The sequence below is a fragment of the Acanthamoeba castellanii genome (genome assembly GCF_000313135.1).
Source record: "Acanthamoeba castellanii str. Neff unplaced genomic scaffold scf7180000084770, whole genome shotgun sequence".
NCBI classification, from domain to species: domain Eukaryota; phylum Discosea; order Longamoebia; family Acanthamoebidae; genus Acanthamoeba; species Acanthamoeba castellanii.
In genome coordinates this window covers 581,613-597,331 of record NW_004457532.1, presented here as the reverse complement: position 1 = coordinate 597,331, position 15,719 = coordinate 581,613, and the positions used below count along the sequence as shown (strand labels likewise).

The 15,719-nt window shown below is 58.7% G+C and overlaps 4 protein-coding genes and 1 pseudogene across 4 annotated transcripts; 2 read left to right on the top strand and 3 right to left on the bottom strand.

The window, feature by feature from the left end:
• Window positions 1-317: 317 nt before the first annotated feature.
• ACA1_266100 (Serine/threonineprotein kinase 3, putative) lies at window positions 318-3,142 on the bottom strand (the record flags this gene model as incomplete). Its single annotated transcript, XM_004341421.1, has 12 exons — window positions 318-538; window positions 650-813; window positions 925-1,216; window positions 1,293-1,704; window positions 1,845-1,955; window positions 2,019-2,101; window positions 2,196-2,268; window positions 2,364-2,494; window positions 2,608-2,673; window positions 2,769-2,845; window positions 2,887-2,975; window positions 3,089-3,142. 12 exons carry the CDS (start codon window positions 3,140-3,142, stop codon window positions 318-320), a joined length of 1,773 nt encoding a protein of 590 aa, XP_004341469.1.
• A 40-nt stretch (window positions 3,143-3,182) lies between these two features.
• On the bottom strand, window positions 3,183-6,309 carry ACA1_266090 (uncharacterized protein; the record flags this gene model as incomplete). Its single annotated transcript, XM_004341420.1, has 6 exons — window positions 3,183-3,223; window positions 3,371-3,510; window positions 3,610-3,689; window positions 3,759-5,020; window positions 5,112-5,987; window positions 6,270-6,309. The coding sequence occupies 6 exons, from the start codon at window positions 6,307-6,309 to the stop codon at window positions 3,183-3,185; spliced, it is 2,439 nt and encodes an 812-aa protein (XP_004341468.1).
• A 728-nt stretch (window positions 6,310-7,037) lies between these two features.
• On the top strand, window positions 7,038-8,383 carry ACA1_266080 (DEAD/DEAH box helicase/helicase conserved Cterminal domain containing protein; the record flags this gene model as incomplete). The annotated part of the gene is made up of 3 exons (XM_004341419.1): window positions 7,038-7,416; window positions 7,488-7,965; window positions 8,131-8,383. 3 exons carry the CDS (start codon window positions 7,038-7,040, stop codon window positions 8,381-8,383), a joined length of 1,110 nt encoding a protein of 369 aa, XP_004341467.1.
• Window positions 8,384-10,385: 2,002 nt separating this feature from the next.
• On the top strand, window positions 10,386-12,164 carry ACA1_266070 (uncharacterized protein; the record flags this gene model as incomplete). The annotated part of the gene is made up of 1 exon (XM_004341418.1): window positions 10,386-12,164. The coding sequence occupies one exon, from the start codon at window positions 10,386-10,388 to the stop codon at window positions 12,162-12,164; it is 1,779 nt and encodes a 592-aa protein (XP_004341466.1).
• Window positions 12,165-13,101: 937 nt separating this feature from the next.
• ACA1_266060 lies at window positions 13,102-15,240 on the bottom strand (annotated as a pseudogene).
• Between the last annotated feature and the right edge of the window lie 479 nt (window positions 15,241-15,719).

Genomic DNA, 15,719 nt, shown 5'->3' with positions numbered 1-15,719 from the left:
GGTCAATAATGTGGGCCCACAAGACAAAATCAAAGCTCTGAATTTCTATTGGTGCCCTCCAAAGCCCTGAAAATTAATTTTTCCGCTGCCGGTCAGCTTCTGCCTCTTTTTCTGGTTTTGCCCACGTGGCCGTGCTTCTCTGCCGGCACACCCTGCTCTTCAACTGCTTGACTGCCACGCTCTGTGCACCACCTAAACAGTACAAGGTTGTTTCATGTTGTGACTTGGTATGATGATTGTTTTTACAAGCGCACCGCAACTTTCTTCTCCTTTCGGGTTTGAGCCGGTCCAGAGCAGGACATGGGGAAGGTCAAGGTTCACGACGATGACGATGACGATGACGACGACGGATGCTCGAGGCTGAGCTTGAGGTCGTCGAGCTCGCGCTGGAGGTCGTTGGCGATCTTCTTCCACTTGCCGATCTCGTCCGAGGCCTCGCGCACCCGCAGGCGCTCCTTGGCCAGCAGGTCCTTGAGGATGCCCACCAGGTCCTCCAACCGCTCTGAGTTCTGTAGCGCCGCGTCCAACGCGGGTTCATCTAAACAAAAAATAATCATAAAAAAATCGTAACTGTGCGGTTAGAAGCCACCAACACGAACCAAACGTTTGGAGTGGAGTGGAGCGGAGCGGAGCGGAGTGGAAGACGTACCAGAGTCGATGGGGCTGCGTCGTCGAATCTCTTCTGAGGAATTGCGCAGCTCCAGGTTGGCCTTCAACTCGGAGTCGGCCTTGTCCTTCGTCTTCGTATCCCTGAGGGTGGAGGCCTTCGAGTCCAACACCTGGCGCTGGAGCGCTCGATCCGATTTCGGCCGACTGCACGCGTGCGACAATGCCAGTTCAGTCAGCCAGTCAGCCAGCCAGGGTGGCCCGACCAGTCGGACATAAATTAACTCCTACACGACCCCGGGGTGGTCATAAAAATACCTGAGGCTGGGCCGACTCTTCTTCTCGTCCTCGGCCTTCTTGTCGAGCTTGGCGGAGAGCTGGCTGTGGAAGCTCTTCTTGGACCCGAGGCCCGACTCGCCGCTCGTTGTCGTCTGCCTGTCGGCCGGCCGATCGCTGGGGTCCAGCACGATCGGGGTCATGTGGCCGTAGGTCGTGCTCGGCCGGGCCATCGGGCCGCTGCCGGCGACCGACATCCGCCTGGCCTCGCTCTCCGGCGCAACTGAGGCCCGCCGCAAGTCCCCCGTGTTGACCCGCGTCAGCGGTGACAGACCTGTAGGTGGTGGTGGTGTGTGTCGGTCAGTGCCGTGCCCCTGGCAAGTGGCCCGAGAGAGAGCGCGCATCTGTACGTCTCTCTAGGCTCGGTGAGCCGATGTCGATGGGCTTGGACGCGGTGGCGCCGGTGTGCAGATCGATCTCGGGCGGCCCGACTGCTGACGTGGCGGGCGACGCGGCGGCGGCGGTAGCGGGTGGCGAGAGCCCGGGGGAGTTGGGGTGCCGGAGGGCGCCCATGGGCGGAGACGAGGAGGCCGAGCCGCCGGAGGCCGTGGGCGAGGAGGAGAGCTGAGGGGCGTAGGGAGAGGGCGGGGCGTTGAGCGGCGAGTTTGGGATTCCGGCCGAGTTGCCGGTGCCGGCCAGCATGGGGCTCATGTCCTGCGACACGCGCTGCAGTCCCTGCTTGCTGGAATCGGCGAGGATGCTCTGCTTGATCAGCTCCGCCGAGGGCGAGTGGCTCTGTCGGAACTGACGCGGGTCGCTTTGCTGCAATTGTTTGGGAATGGGCCATGTGTGTGTGGTGTGGTGCGCGCGCGCGCGTGTGCGCGTGTGTGTGTGTGCGTGTGTGCGTGTGAGAGGAGCGGATGGAAATCGAGGGCCTCAGCCACACAAGAAGCAAGAATTACCTGAATGAAGGAGAACGTGCGCTCCAAGGCAGGCCGGTCCTTGACCTTCAGCCGGTATTCCTTAAGGAAGCTGAGCACGTGTACTTCTTTGGCGTTCATCAGGAACGGATGCTGTTGATGTCGACGTACAGCAGAGTGGTAAGCGTAATGTGTGCACACGCACGAGCACAGTACACCGAGCGTGAATACGACCTTCAGCAGCTCTTCGGCCTCTGGGCGGTCGTCAGGGCTTTTCCTCAGGCACACGGCCAGAAAATCTGGGCAAGCGCGGCGTTGGTGAGATCGAGCGCCTTTCGGTGCCTTTGGTCACATTGGTACCACCGCACACGAAACGCGGCGGGCAAGTTGTACCGTTGAACTCCTTGGACCACTTCTTGGGCTCCTTCAGCGTCGGCGAACTGCCGTGAATGATGGCCAGCATGGCCTGCATTGGCCCAAACACGTGACGCGGACCACAACACGTCATCAGTCAGTCGACGCAAAAGTAGACGCGGACGAGGTGTGAGAATAGAGAGATACCCGGCCAACGTTCATATCGGCGAGGGGAGGTTTGCCGTCAGCTATCTGAATGGCCGTAATCCCCAGCGACCAGATGTCTGCCTTCACGCCGTAGCTCTCCTCGCTCAGAGCCTCCGGGCTCATGAACAGCGCTGTATGTTGTGTAGAGAGCAGCGCGTCAGATCAACACACACACGACACACACGACACACACACACGCACGCACGCACGCACACACAGGAGCGGAGCGATGAAAAGGACGTACGTGTGCCGGTGAAGGTCTGGGCGCCCTTGGTCGCGTTCTGGAGCTGCACCGAAGTACCGAAGTCGGCTGTGGGCACCAAACGTGACACACAGAGACGAGGTGCGTCGGTAAGTGTGTCGACACAAAGTGCACTTAATGTCAGTGGTCGGTGAAGGGCGCACCGATCTTGGGCTGTCCAGTCTTTGTCAGCAGAACATTGGCCGCTTTCATGTCCCTATGGAGGAGCATGATCATCAGCCTGTGCTGGTGTGTGAGTGGTGTGCGAGGGGAGGAATGAACCTGTGAGCAATATTGATGGAATGGAGGTAGATGAGACCCTTGACAACCTCGCGCAGAATATACGCCATGTCCACTTCGCTGACCTTATCCTGTTGAATGTTCGTTTTCCAAAACAAAAACAAGTGTTAGGGTTAAGAAACGAAGCTGAGGGAAAGCGAAACCACAAAGAACGAAGAGGTTGTTGGGGGGGGGGGTTCAGTACGTGGCCAACTACGTTGAGGACGTCGGTGAGAGAGCCCATGTCGCACGACTCCATCATGATCTGGACATACATACACGCATGTGGAGGAAAATTTTCAGATCAGGAGCTGCACGTAGAAGCAGAGAAGCTCTTGGGCTGGGTACCCAGAGAGAGGAGTTTCGGAAGCACACGCCAAAGTAGGAAACGATCGACTCGCATCGACATTTCTTCAACACGCCGATCTCCTTGCGCAGCGTGTCGATGTCCTGTTGGTGGCATACGCGCCGGAAGGTTGTTAGGAACGTAACGCCGCGCAGGTGAACGAGGCGTGGGCACGTGCCTTTTCCGCGTCTTCGGCGAGCTCCTCGGGGATGGGAATACACTTGATGGCAAGGATGAAGCCCGTGTCCTTGTGCTCTGCTTTGTACACTTTGCCGTAGGCTCTGGTATGTGCGTGACGTGTGTGTGTCGTGGGTGAGACGGGGCGCGTTGCGGTGTGTGTGACGCGTGCTCGCGAGAAGCAATTTGGGGGGGAGCAGTACCCCTGACCAAGCTTGGCGATCAGTTTGAACTCGGACGCGGGATCGCTGCCCGTCCATTGGAAATCAAAATCGACGTGCAACTGCGCGACAACAATAACAACATCCATGTCAGTTGTGGATTACTGAGTCTGAAGAGAGCCAAGGCGTACGCGGTGTTGGGCTCCTGCCGGGGCGGAGATGATGATGGAGCCGCAGCTGGGCTTCTTGTCCTTGGAGGGCTTGGATTCGGGCTTCTTCTTTCTCGTCACCCGGAACTTCTTGCCGACAAAGGTCATCCGCTTTTCCTTGTTTTCCTCCTTCTGCCTCTCGCGCTCCTCCCTCTCCTTCGCTTCTCTCTCCTTCTCTCTTTCCTTCGCTTCTTTCTCTTTCTCTTTCTCTCTTTCCTTCTCCCTCTCTTTTTCCTTCTCCTTCTCCTTCTCTTTTTCCTTGTCGTGCTCTTCTTCTCGACCCGAGTTGGTCTTCTTCTCCTTGCTCCGCATCGTCCCCTGCCAAAATTTCTTCTTCTCCGGCTGCTGCTGAGTGGTGTCCTTCTCTTTCTTCTTCTTCGCGTCGTCCTTTTCCTTCTCCTCTCGCTCCTTCTCCTCCCTCTCTCGCTCCTTCTCTCTGTCTCTCTCGCTCTCGTCCGAGTCCCGCAACGCGTTCTCGACCGCGACACCGGCGGCGCCCATGCCCGGCGGGCCGGCCTCGAGCTTGCGCTCGAGCATGGCGTTGAGGTCGCTCGATCGAATGGTGGCCTGCACGTGGGACTTGACCAGGACCCGCTCCTCGGGCGCGGTCAGCACCGGCTTGGTCGCGCGCGGCGGCGGGGTCGGGCGCGAGCCGGCCGCGGAGTAGTGCGGCAAGCTCGGCAGAGACGACGACAGCGCGACCGGCGCGACGTTGCCCGGCGTCGAGAACGGCCGCACGAGGCGCTGGGCGTTGGCCAGAGACTCGCGAGTCGCGGGGCTGCCCACAGGGGGCAGCTGCGCCGAGGCTGGTCGGAGCAGCGGGGGCGGCGGTTCGCTGGAATGTGAGGAATCCGACCCAGTCGGGCTGACGGCGTGGTTGGCGAGCGGGGTCGACCCCGAGTGGTGCTGCAAGACGCTTAGGGGAAGCGGCGGGATCGGCGGCGGCCCGGTGCTGGCGCTGTCAACAAAGGAGCTCTGGGGGGCCGGCTCGGCGAGAGTCGGGGAGCGCATGGCGAGGGGCGGCGTGAGTGGAAAGTTGGTCGAGCGCATACGCGGGGAGAAGGGGATGTGGGGCTCCTCCTCGGTCTCGGCCTCCTCAGTGATCTCCTCGAACTCCCATTCGTCGTTGTCCATGTCGAGCGGCAGGCCCGGCACGCCGCCTTCGCTCGAATGGAGGCTGAGGGTGGTACCCTCGGTCGCTTCGCCCCACTCGGCGCCCTCGATGCCGATGTCCTCCTCGGCTTCTGGAGAATGTTGTCGACACAGTGCGTAGTGGTTAGTCGGTTAGCCACGTTGCCATGCAACAAGGGCAAAGCCGGCCGTGAGCCTGCGCACCTCGCCATTCGTCGACTGAGTCGGACTGGTAGAGCAGCGAGTCGGCCGCCGGGCCGCCGTTGGCGCACAGCGAATGACCGTCGGTCGTGGGAATGAGGCGCCCGTTGGCGTAGCCGCCGCTGCCGTTCGAATCGGCAGCGAGAGCGTCGGGGAAGGTCTCGGCTGAAGGAGGCGGTGGTGGAGGCGTCGACGGCGGCTGATCCTGCAGAGGCGGAAAGGAGGGCGCGGGCTGCGAAGGCGGAGGCGGAGCGGGAGTGGTCGGCGGCGTGGACAATGGTGCGTGAGCTGCGGAGAACGACGACGGCGATGAAGTCGACGACGACGACGACGACGAAGTCGATAATGAAGCGGATGATGATGAATATGAAGAGGAAGAGGATGAATTGGTGGAGGAAGCGGACGAGTGGTGGGAAGAAGAGGGCGAGCGATAGGTTGCCGGCATGGAGGCCATCAGGCCCGGCATCACCGAGACCGGCCGCGTGCGGGGAGGCGGGCGGGGCGGAGTGAACTTGCCGGCGCCCAGCTGGGAGGAGGTGAACACGGGCGAGGAGGGCATCGTCACGGACCCGCCGGCCGTGCTGACCGGCCGCGCTGGCGGCGGCGTGCCGCCGGCTCCGCTACTGTTGCCGGCCGCCGCGTGAAACGACGGCCGGGCGTGGTGCGGCAGCGAGCCAGGAGCGGTTTGGTTGAGGCCTCCGCCGGTCGGCGGCGCGGCCGATGGTCGGAGCCCTGGACCCAGCGGGGTGGCGCTGTTGGACTTCTCCAGCGCCGGTCTGCTGGTCGACGACCCGAGCGACTGGAGGCCGCCCACGAGTGACCCGGCTTTGCCGGGCGACTTGAGCGGCGGGTTTGGGTCGAAAGCCAACACCAGCCCGCCTGAACGAAAGGAGAAGAACGTTTCGTTTCAGCCGACACGCACATGACAACCACGTCGGGAGGAAGCGATACAGATCAAGAAAAAGAACGAAGACGGTCGCTGGAGGGGAGGGGGCGAAAGAGCGAAGACGACGAACAAAGAGCGAAAAATGAAAACGGATGTATGAAGGAGGGGGGGAGGGTTACGTGTGCCAGAGGAGGACGAGCCCAGGGAGGGGGACGAGGGGGACGAGGTCGAAGAGGTTTCCGAATCGGAGGGGGGCGTGTTTTTGCGTAGGGTACTTCTAGATGGGATGGGCGGGGGCACCCTCGTTGTCGCCATCTCTCGTGCGGGGCGCGTGCCTCAACAGCACAAAAGTGGTGAGACCACAGAGGTCCGAGAAGAAAAGGAAATGGTTGCTTTGGGTCTGCCTCTCTCCGTGGGAAGGGGGAGTAGAGACTCGAATCCCTTCTTTGGGGGCTGAGATGCGCGTGCCCGTGCCTTTCTCTTTGGTCCCGCCCGCCAGGGCTTGAAAACAATTAATAAAAGACCTAAATTATCTGGCTTTATTGTTATTGGTGCCGGAGAGAGTAGTGCCCGGCTTTTGTCGTTGCTGTTTTATTTGTAGTCGTGCGGCATGGTTATCCGTGTGGCATGGTTCAGCCGTCATTGCCCGGTGTGACACAGTGGGCACCACCCAAGCGAAATTGTCAAACACAGACCGGTGCGCCGTTGTCAGGTTTTGAGGCCAGAAAATTCTATCTTTTTTCCCATTTTCTCGCAGCTTTTTCTGTTCGCTGGCTGTGGCCGTTTGTTTTGTCATCGAAATCATCAGATACAGACAGAATCGAGTAGAGCGAAGATGGCGCGTCGAGGAAGAGGTTCGTCATCGCCTGGCCAGCAACGGCAGTAATATTAGGAAGTGGGAAGAGGCGAAAACATGGAAGCAGCAAGATGGACTAACACTTGATTTACCCCCTTTCCTAGATGATGGCAAATTCCAAGACACTCTGAAGGATGAGGACTTCGAAACGAGCAAGGGCGTGAAGGTGGTGTCCACGTTCGATGAGATGGGACTCAAGGAGCCTCTCCTTCGCGGCATCTACGGTTTCGGTTTCGAGAAGCCCTCGGCCATTCAGCAGCGTGCGATCGGCCAAGTGATCAAGGGTCGCGATGTCATCGCTCAGGCCCAGTCGGGCACGGGTAAGACGGCCACGTTCTCGATCAGCGCTCTCCAGCGCATCGACACCACCTCCAAGGAGCCGCAGGCCCTCATCCTGTCGCCCACCCGCGAGTTGGCCTCCCAGATCCAGAAGGTCGTCTACTCGCTCGGCAGCTTCATGAATGTCAAGTGCCACGTCTGCATCGGCGGCACTAACATCGGCGAGGACACCCGCAAGCTCGAGGCTGGCGCCCAGATTGTGAGCGGCACCCCCGGTCGCGTCTTCGGTACTTCTGCCCTCCCCCCAAATCTACGTCCAGAATTCCAATTTAATTTTCCCTCTATTTGTGATGGTCAGACATGATCCGCAGGCGCAGCTTGCGCACGAGGAGCATCAAGATGCTCATCCTCGACGAAGCTGACGAGATGCTGAGCCGAGGCTTCAAGGAACAGATCTACGACGTCTACCGGCATCTGCCTCCTGCCACTCAGGTCGTGCTGGTTTCGGCCACTCTGCCGCACGAGGTGCTGGAGATGACGACCAAATTCATGAACGATCCGATCAGAATTCTGGTCAAGCGCGATGAATTGACGCTCGAGGGCATCAAGCAGTTCTTCGTGGCCGTGGAGAAGGAGGAATGGAAGTTCGAGACCCTGTGTGATCTCTACGACACCCTCACGATCACGCAAGCCGTCATCTTCTGTAACACGAGGAGGAAGGTCGATTGGCTGACGGAGAAGATGCGCAAGGTGAACTTCACCGTCGTCGCCATGCACGGCGCGATGGAACAGAGCGAGCGCGACGAAATCATGACTCAATTCCGAGCTGGCGATGCGTACGCCCCCCCCCCAAACTTTCTCTTCCACTTCTCCGTTCTCTTTGCTCCTTTCCTTCTCTCTTTCTCTTGCATATGCCCCTTTCCTCTCGTTGCTGCCCGTCACAATTCTCACTTACGCTCTCTTCTGGCCTTGGCCTTGGCGCTCATGCTCTTTCGTGACAGGCGTGTGCTCATCACGACGGACATCTGGGCGCGAGGTATCGACGTGTCGCAGGTCTCGCTCGTCATCAACTACGATCTCCCCAACGATCGTGAGCTGTACCTCCACAGGATCGGCCGCAGCGGTCGTTTCGGACGCAAGGGCGTGGCCATCAACTTTGTAAAGAACGACGACATCCGTATCCTCCGCGACATCGAGCAGTTCTACTCGACGCAGATCGACGAGATGCCCATGAACGTGGCCGAGCTCATCTAAGCCACGGACCACGTATTGCCCTCGCCCTCTCTCCTCTCGTACTGCCCGCCGCTATTCCTCTCTGCTCTGTACCGTCCCAAGCACAAGCCACCAAACAACAAAACAAATAAACAACAACACAACCAACAAGCAGCAGCACCAAAACAAACTCAAGAACAAGGAAAGAAGAGAGAACTACACACAAGAAGGATGAGCAGAGGCACAGTATCGAGAACAGACGCGGCTCCGGCAACAACCAGCAAACAAGAAGTACAACCACCAATTACAGGGAGGAAGAAAATGGACAAGCAAGGCCTGTGGCCCAATGGAAAGGCGTCTGACTACGAATCAGGAGATTCTGGGTTCGACCCCCAGCAGGCCTGAAGCTTCTCTCTTTTGTTCTCCTTGCCCGTGGTGCGCGACCGGTTATCCACCAAACCAGATCGCCAGCAGGAGACACACAAGCAAGGTTTCATGGTGTAGTGGTATCACGTCTGCCTCACACGCAGTAGGTCCTGGGTTCGAACCCCAGTGAAACCAATCTTTTTGTCTTTTCTACTGGCAGCGATTTGGTGCAAAAAAAGTGGATGTTTTTGCAACAACTACACCACTATGGTCATGAAATTTTGCTGTGTGGTAACATCAAACTTGGTGTCCACACCACATGCCACTGCTGTAGAGGTTGTGTGAGGTAAGTCTGCATCCCAGACCACAAGGGTATGTGGGAGAGGTTGCAAAAAGCCTCCACCCCACATTTGCCACACAGGAGGATCCCTTGTGCAAGTGACACCAAGACCATTGCAAGGAACCCACACCATTTCCTTATACCTCAATTCTCCTCTCCATTCTCCCCAAGACCATCCCAGCTGATATGGCTGAGCCTACACACAAGTGCAAGTGCAACATCCAGGCAAACAGCTTAGGAATAAGCCCCCCCCACTCTGTGTGGTTTTGTGTGATACAGGGATATTTTGCAAGGTGTTTGCACGAATGTAAAGTGGCACATTGTCATGCTAGGCACATGCGTGTAATTCTGTCTCCTTCTAAGTCAACGAGGGACGGATGGCCGAGCGGTCTAAGGCGACAGTTTAAGGCACTGTTATCTTCGGATGCGTGGGTTCAAATCCCACTCCGTTCACTCCTCTCTTTTGTGACCAGCCGCCATTAAGGTATTTTTGTCAACCACCAGAAGGTGCACACACAGGGACTCTTTTAGCTGCTGTCTTTAAGGTGAGTTTTCCACACCTAAGGTAGGTGCATCAAATATTTTAAGGGCAGGAGACAGAAAAAAATGATTCATGCTCTTCAATAAAAGAAGCAAATGGGCTGAATCTTTATTGAAGACAATGGTTGGTGATGTGTCTCCTCCTGGGGCATGTTGCCAAGGACTCCCCAGTCTCCCAACAACCTGGGTACTGTGTGACCATTGTCATGAATTGGATGCTGTGAATATTAGCTTTGCCCCACTTGAAATGGCCCTGGCAAGCTCTTCCTTGATGAATGGGTGTTGCATCTTGAGGAACTTGCTGTTGTAGACCTTGGGAGAGTACCCTCCCCAAAGCATGTGAAAGTGGCCATGTGCAGTGGCATGACAGCTCCTTGTGGCTGGCAGAGTGCTTGGTGGTGACAAAGCACACCAGAGCAGCAACAGTCAACCTTGGGATCTTCTTGAGAGATGCTATGGTGGTGTTGGTTGGTCATGGGGTGATAAAGTAGTGTGGTGGTAGCATCAACTTGCCTGGTATTGTGCCATCCTCCTGCTCCTCTCTCTCTATTGGAGCACAAAGTGAAGTTGGCATTGGTACATTATAAAATCAAGTGGGCACATTCCCATTTGAGTCAAGGATAGAGCACCCAAATAGGGCTGTCCTACACCAAGGTGGAGAAAATGCACACCCACAAAAACATCCACTTTTTTTGCACCAAATCGCTGCCGGTAGAAAGAAAAGACAAAAAGATTGGTTTCACTGGGGTTCGAACCCAGGACCTACTGCGTGTGAGGCAGACGTGATACCACTACACCATGAAACCTTGCTTGTGTGTCTCCTGCTGGCGATCTGGTTTGGTGGATAACCGGTCGCGCACCTCCACCACCACCAACAGTGGCGCCAGCGCTGCGGTACAGACCCGCATCGTCCACTGGAACTTCAACAACGCCCTGGGCTCAGGGGTCGCCTACCCACTGCCCATCGCCTCCTCCTCCGGCTCTGGAAGCCTCACCAGCAACTTCGTCCCCGCCAATGTCGTGACCTTCACCGGCAATTCGATCAACCTCGTTTCTGGCGAGGTCGCAGGCCAAGATCTGGCGGTGCAAAGCAATGCCAACAACGGCCGCTATGTCGACTTCACCTTCAGCTCGGTGGGCTTCGTCGACATCACCCTCACGCTGGCCCTCCGCCGCACGGGCACCGGCTTCCCCTCGGTCGCCGTGCAGACCGACGGCGTCACGCGCGCCTCCATCGCGCCAGCGACCACCGGCACCTACGAATCGATGACCGTCAACCTGTCGGCCTACGCCGAGATCGCGGACAACGCTACGGCCGTCGTTCGCTTTCTGTTCACCGGTGCCACCGACGTGTCAGGCAACAACCGCATGGACAACGTACAGTTCCTCGGTACGGCCCTGCCGCCCTCGCCCTCGCCCTCGACCTCGCCCTCGCCCTCGCCCAGCGCCCTCGAGCACCTCCTCGCCCACGTCCTCGAGCACCTCTTCGCCCACGTCGTCGCCCTCGCCCTCATTCACCCCTTCGTCCACCCCCTCTCCCACGGCCTCGCCCTCGTCGTCTCCCACCTCCTCGCCCTCGTCGTCGCCCTCGCCCTCATCCACCCCCTCGTCCACCCCCTCTCCCACGGCCTCGCCCTCGTCGTCTCCCACCTCCTCGCCCTCGTCGTCGCCCTCGCCCTCGTCGTCGCCCTCGCCCTCGTCCACCCCCTCTCCCACGGCCTCGCCTACGTCGTCTCTCACCCCCTCGCCCTCGTCGTCGCCCCCGCCCTCGTCCACCCCCTCGTCCACCCCTCGTCCACGGCCTCGCCCACGTGGTCGCCCTCGGCCACGCCCTCACCCACTCAGTCGCCCACCAACTCGCCGACGCCATCCACCACTCCCTCGCGCACACCCTCGCCCACCAACACGCCGTCGCCCACCACATCGCCCACTGCAACCCCATCGTCCACAGCCACGCCCTCCTCATCGAGCACCACCCCGAGCCCGTCCGCGTCCCCTTCGCTCACCCCTTCGGGCTTGCCCTCGGCGTCTGCCAGCCCGTCGGCGGCCTCCGCCCTGGTGTGCCAGGCCGAGGTTCACAGCCCCTCGCGCGCCGAGCTCGACGACCTCAAGTATGTACGCTCGCTACTCTCCGTCAACCTGCCCGGCCGACCGCGCCACGTCACCGCCCTGGGCCTGCGCAATCGGGTGGCGGCGTGCCAGTCCGACGTCGACCAGCTCTCGCTGGACGCGGACCTCGAGGCCCGGCGGGCGAGCGCGGCCGATCCGGCCACCATTCGCGCGCGGTTGCGCGTGATCGACATGGCATGCCCGGTGGTGAGCAGCTACAACGAGCTGAGCTTCACTGGCACCGCAGCCGAGGCCGTGCGCCACTGGAGCGCCCCTGAGTTCGCCGACGTGCTCGACCGGGCCACGCACTTTGGTTTGGGCGTGTGGCAGCTACAGGAGCAGCATGCAACGACGAGCAAAGGCAAGCAGGTGTCCACGTTCCTGATGTCGGTGGTGGAGGTGACCAACAAGTTGAGCGAGTGCCCTCCCATCGAGCTGCCTGCAGCATACCAGACCCCAACAGTGTGATAGGAATAGATGTCGTAAGTTGGGGAGAATTTCACTTTTAAAGCAGTAATGCTATGGTTTGACCATCGGGTGGGTGCCTTCTTCTCGGTGGCCTTTTGATAAACGAACAAGGGTGGCTAGCAAGGCGAGGGGGGGGGTTTAGTCGGAGTCCTCCTCCAGCTCCTGCTCACACAGTCGCTCCTGTGCCGCCACGGAGCGCTGAGACGATGACCTTGCCACTGACTGGCAGGGTGGCCAGCCAATCAACGGCAGCTTGGGTTCACAGGAGCTGGCGCAGTTGGCTGGTCATGTACACCAGGAGACTGACTGCTCATGTGACCATCAACTACCCAAGCAGGTCCAAGGTACAGCTTGAGTCTGCCCTGTCACTGGGGCAAGATTTGGCAAGCTGGGCAGCCTGAGGAGCTGAGCTGCACAGAACCAGCCAGAGCATCTCCACCTCTTTCAGCACGGGCAAGGAGAACAAAAGAGAGAAGCTTCAGGCCTGCTGGGGGTCGAACCCAGAATCTCCTGATTCGTAGTCAGACGCCTTTCCATTGGGCCACAGGCCTTGCTTGTCCATTTAATTCCTTGCTGTGCTCCTTGTGTGCTGGTTGTTGCCGGAGCCGCGTCTGTTCTCGATACTGTTACTCTGGAATTCCTTCCTCCCTGTAATTGGTGGTTGTACTCCTTGTTTGCTGGTAGTTGCTGGAGCTGATCAGGTATCGATACCTGCTCCTCCTTCTTGTGTGTCGTTTTCTCTTGCTGAGCGTGTTCTTGCTTGTCTATTTCTGCCTTTCTTGTCCTCCTCGTGTGCTTGTTGCTGGCAGTGTTGCTGTGCTGCTTGTGCATCACCGCTCTGGTGGCGTCCTGGCGAACTCTGATTGTATGTGCACGCGGGTCCTTGTTTAGTGTAAGGTTTGTATTGTCAAAAAAAGGGTGTTCGCCTGGTGCGGCCCTAGTCGTAGGGATGGTATCGTCGGTCCCCGCCGCCGTGGCGAGAGCGGTCGCGGTCCCTGTCGCGGTCCCTGTCACGGCTGCTACGATCAGAGCGGTCGCGGTCCCTGTCGCGGTCCCTATCGCGGCTGCTTCGGTCGCGGTCTCTCCTATCACGGTCGCGGTCGCGGTCTCTGTCTCGATCGTCGCGGCGTCGCCTGTCACGGTCGCGATCCCTCTCGCGGCTCCTGTCGCGGTCTCTCCTGTCCCTGTCACGATCGCGCCTGCACCAGCACAAATCAACAAACCCAATTAATTCAATTAATCACATTAAATAATAATAATCCTAAGCAGGCACCTGTCCCGGTCATCTCGGTCGCGGTCGCGATCTCTTTCGCGCGACGAATGCCTGTGAACCCCGTAGGACGGCGATATGGCCACCGAGGCGACGGTGGGCATCTCCGAGGGCGGCAGCGGCGGCGGAGTGGAGGAGGGCAGGGGTGGAGTAGTAAAGGGCGGTGGCGGAGGTGGCGGTGTGGACGGCGGGGGCGGAGGTGGGGCGGAAGTCGTCGACGACGGCGGCGGGGGCGGTGGTGGCTGCGCGCTCTGTTCGGCCCCATTCCCCGGAGGCAGGGGCGGAGGTGTGAACGATGGCAATGGTGGCGGCGCTCTTTCGTTCTCCTGATCAGATGTCTAAGCAGGCGACAGACAGCGTGTCAGTCTTTTCAACACACAACAACCAAAGATCACTTGAACAGGGCGCACCCCGTAGTTCTGGTCGTAGGTTCGCATGTCGGTCTGATCGCCTTCGTGCTGGGCACCGTTCACATTGGCCGACACGGCCCCCATGGCGTTGCTGTTGCTGTCGTACAGGTCCAATATCTGCCCACTGGCGGCTGGAGGGGAAGAGAAGAGCCGCACACGCGCGGATGACGTCAGCGTCAGGGATCGCACACAGTACGGGGAGACTGGAAAGGGGTCGTCGTGGGGGGGGGATGGGTACCTTCCACGTCTTCGATCTTGATGTCAAGCAGCTCCCACCAGGGGCTGGGCAGCTCATAGGCCAGCATCTTGGAAGCCAAATAAATCGCTGCTGTTGCTATCAACTGCGGCTTGTAGTGCAAGCACAGGGTCGTTCGCAAACTGAAGTAAAGCAGAGAGTTGAGATAGAGACCAGGGAGAGAGTCGCATTGGGGCGAACGGACGGAGTGCGCACCTGTCGTTGACAAAATTCCATGCGGTCTGGGCCAAGTTTCGGTTGCCTGTAGAGCCGGAGAGGAGAAAAGCGAGTGAGTAAGTGAACATGTGAACTGTTGGCGATGTAGAGCGGAACTGTTCGGTTGTGGGGCCGTACCGTTGATCTTTTTTACAAAGTTGAGGATGTATTTATAGGGATGCTCGACGGTCAGATCGAAGGCGATGGTCTGCAACAGAACCCGCTCCAGCTGAAGCACTTTCTCCTTGAGCTCCAGCGACTCCTGCACGAACAACGCGTGTGCGGCACCACACAAACATTCATCGACGATCGTCAGAGGACCACGCACACACACTGTCGTAGTGAGCAAAGTGCAGGGGGTCGGTGCGTACGGGGCTCTGCGGCTTGAGGGGCTCCTTGCGTTGGATCTCGTAGGTGACCGCGATGACGTCACGCAGCTTCTTGGGCGTCTCCTCCACTTTGCCCGCCAGGAACAGACACGTCGTGGCGATGAGCTGCCGCAGCCCCACCGCAAAAGGTTAGTCGCTACATGCAGGCCGCTGGTGGATTAGATCCGAGAGGTGAGGAGGAGGCAGGCTTACGTGGCGCTCATATTCCTTCATCGATCGTCGCGAGTAGAATTTGTGGAAGAAGAAGATGGCTGTCGCAATCGACAACTGAGGCCTTGGGAAATAATTGGGGAGATGAGTGGAATTCAAGACAAAATTAAGTAAACTGGATGGCCAGAGTGTACAGCTTGAGCTTGATGCCGGCCTGCTGCAGGAAGTCACAGGTCTCTCGTCTGTGACGAATTTCGAGCTGGGGCGGAACGCCATCGCGTACCGAGGGAGAATCGGCCACAGGTGGGCGCGATGAACCCGAAGAGCCTCGCATAGAGGCTGTCATCGACGCGGGGAAGGGGGACGATGCCGTTGTCGTACCTCCACCTGACGCGCTGCTCTCCATGGTGTGTTGATTTTCAGAAAGCTTATTCTTCTTTCTTTCAATTTCTTTTTTTTTTGATCTTTTTCCTCTGCGGGAGTCTTATTCGGACGGGGTGAAGGTGAGGCGAGCGCTGCACCGCACCACCACAACTTGACCCAGGCTTCAGAGTGGCATGGAGGCAAACATAAAAAAACAACATTAAAAGGTATAAGCTTCAGGCCTGCTGGGGGTCGAACCCAGAATCTCCTGATTCGTAGTCAGACGCCTTTCCATTGGGCCACAGGCCTTGCTTGTCCCTTTCATTCCTCTCTGTGCTCCTTGTGTGCTCTTACTGCGATTTTCCCGGAGTGCCCGTGGTGCTAGACGGAAGCGGGGTTGGGTGGAGTGTGCCACACCTCCTCGCCCCGTTGCAACTCGCATTCAGGCGAACTCGGTGGCTAGCAAACGAAGGTTCAAAAAGATGTTCCGCTGCCGGGAATCGAACCCGGGGCGCATGGGTG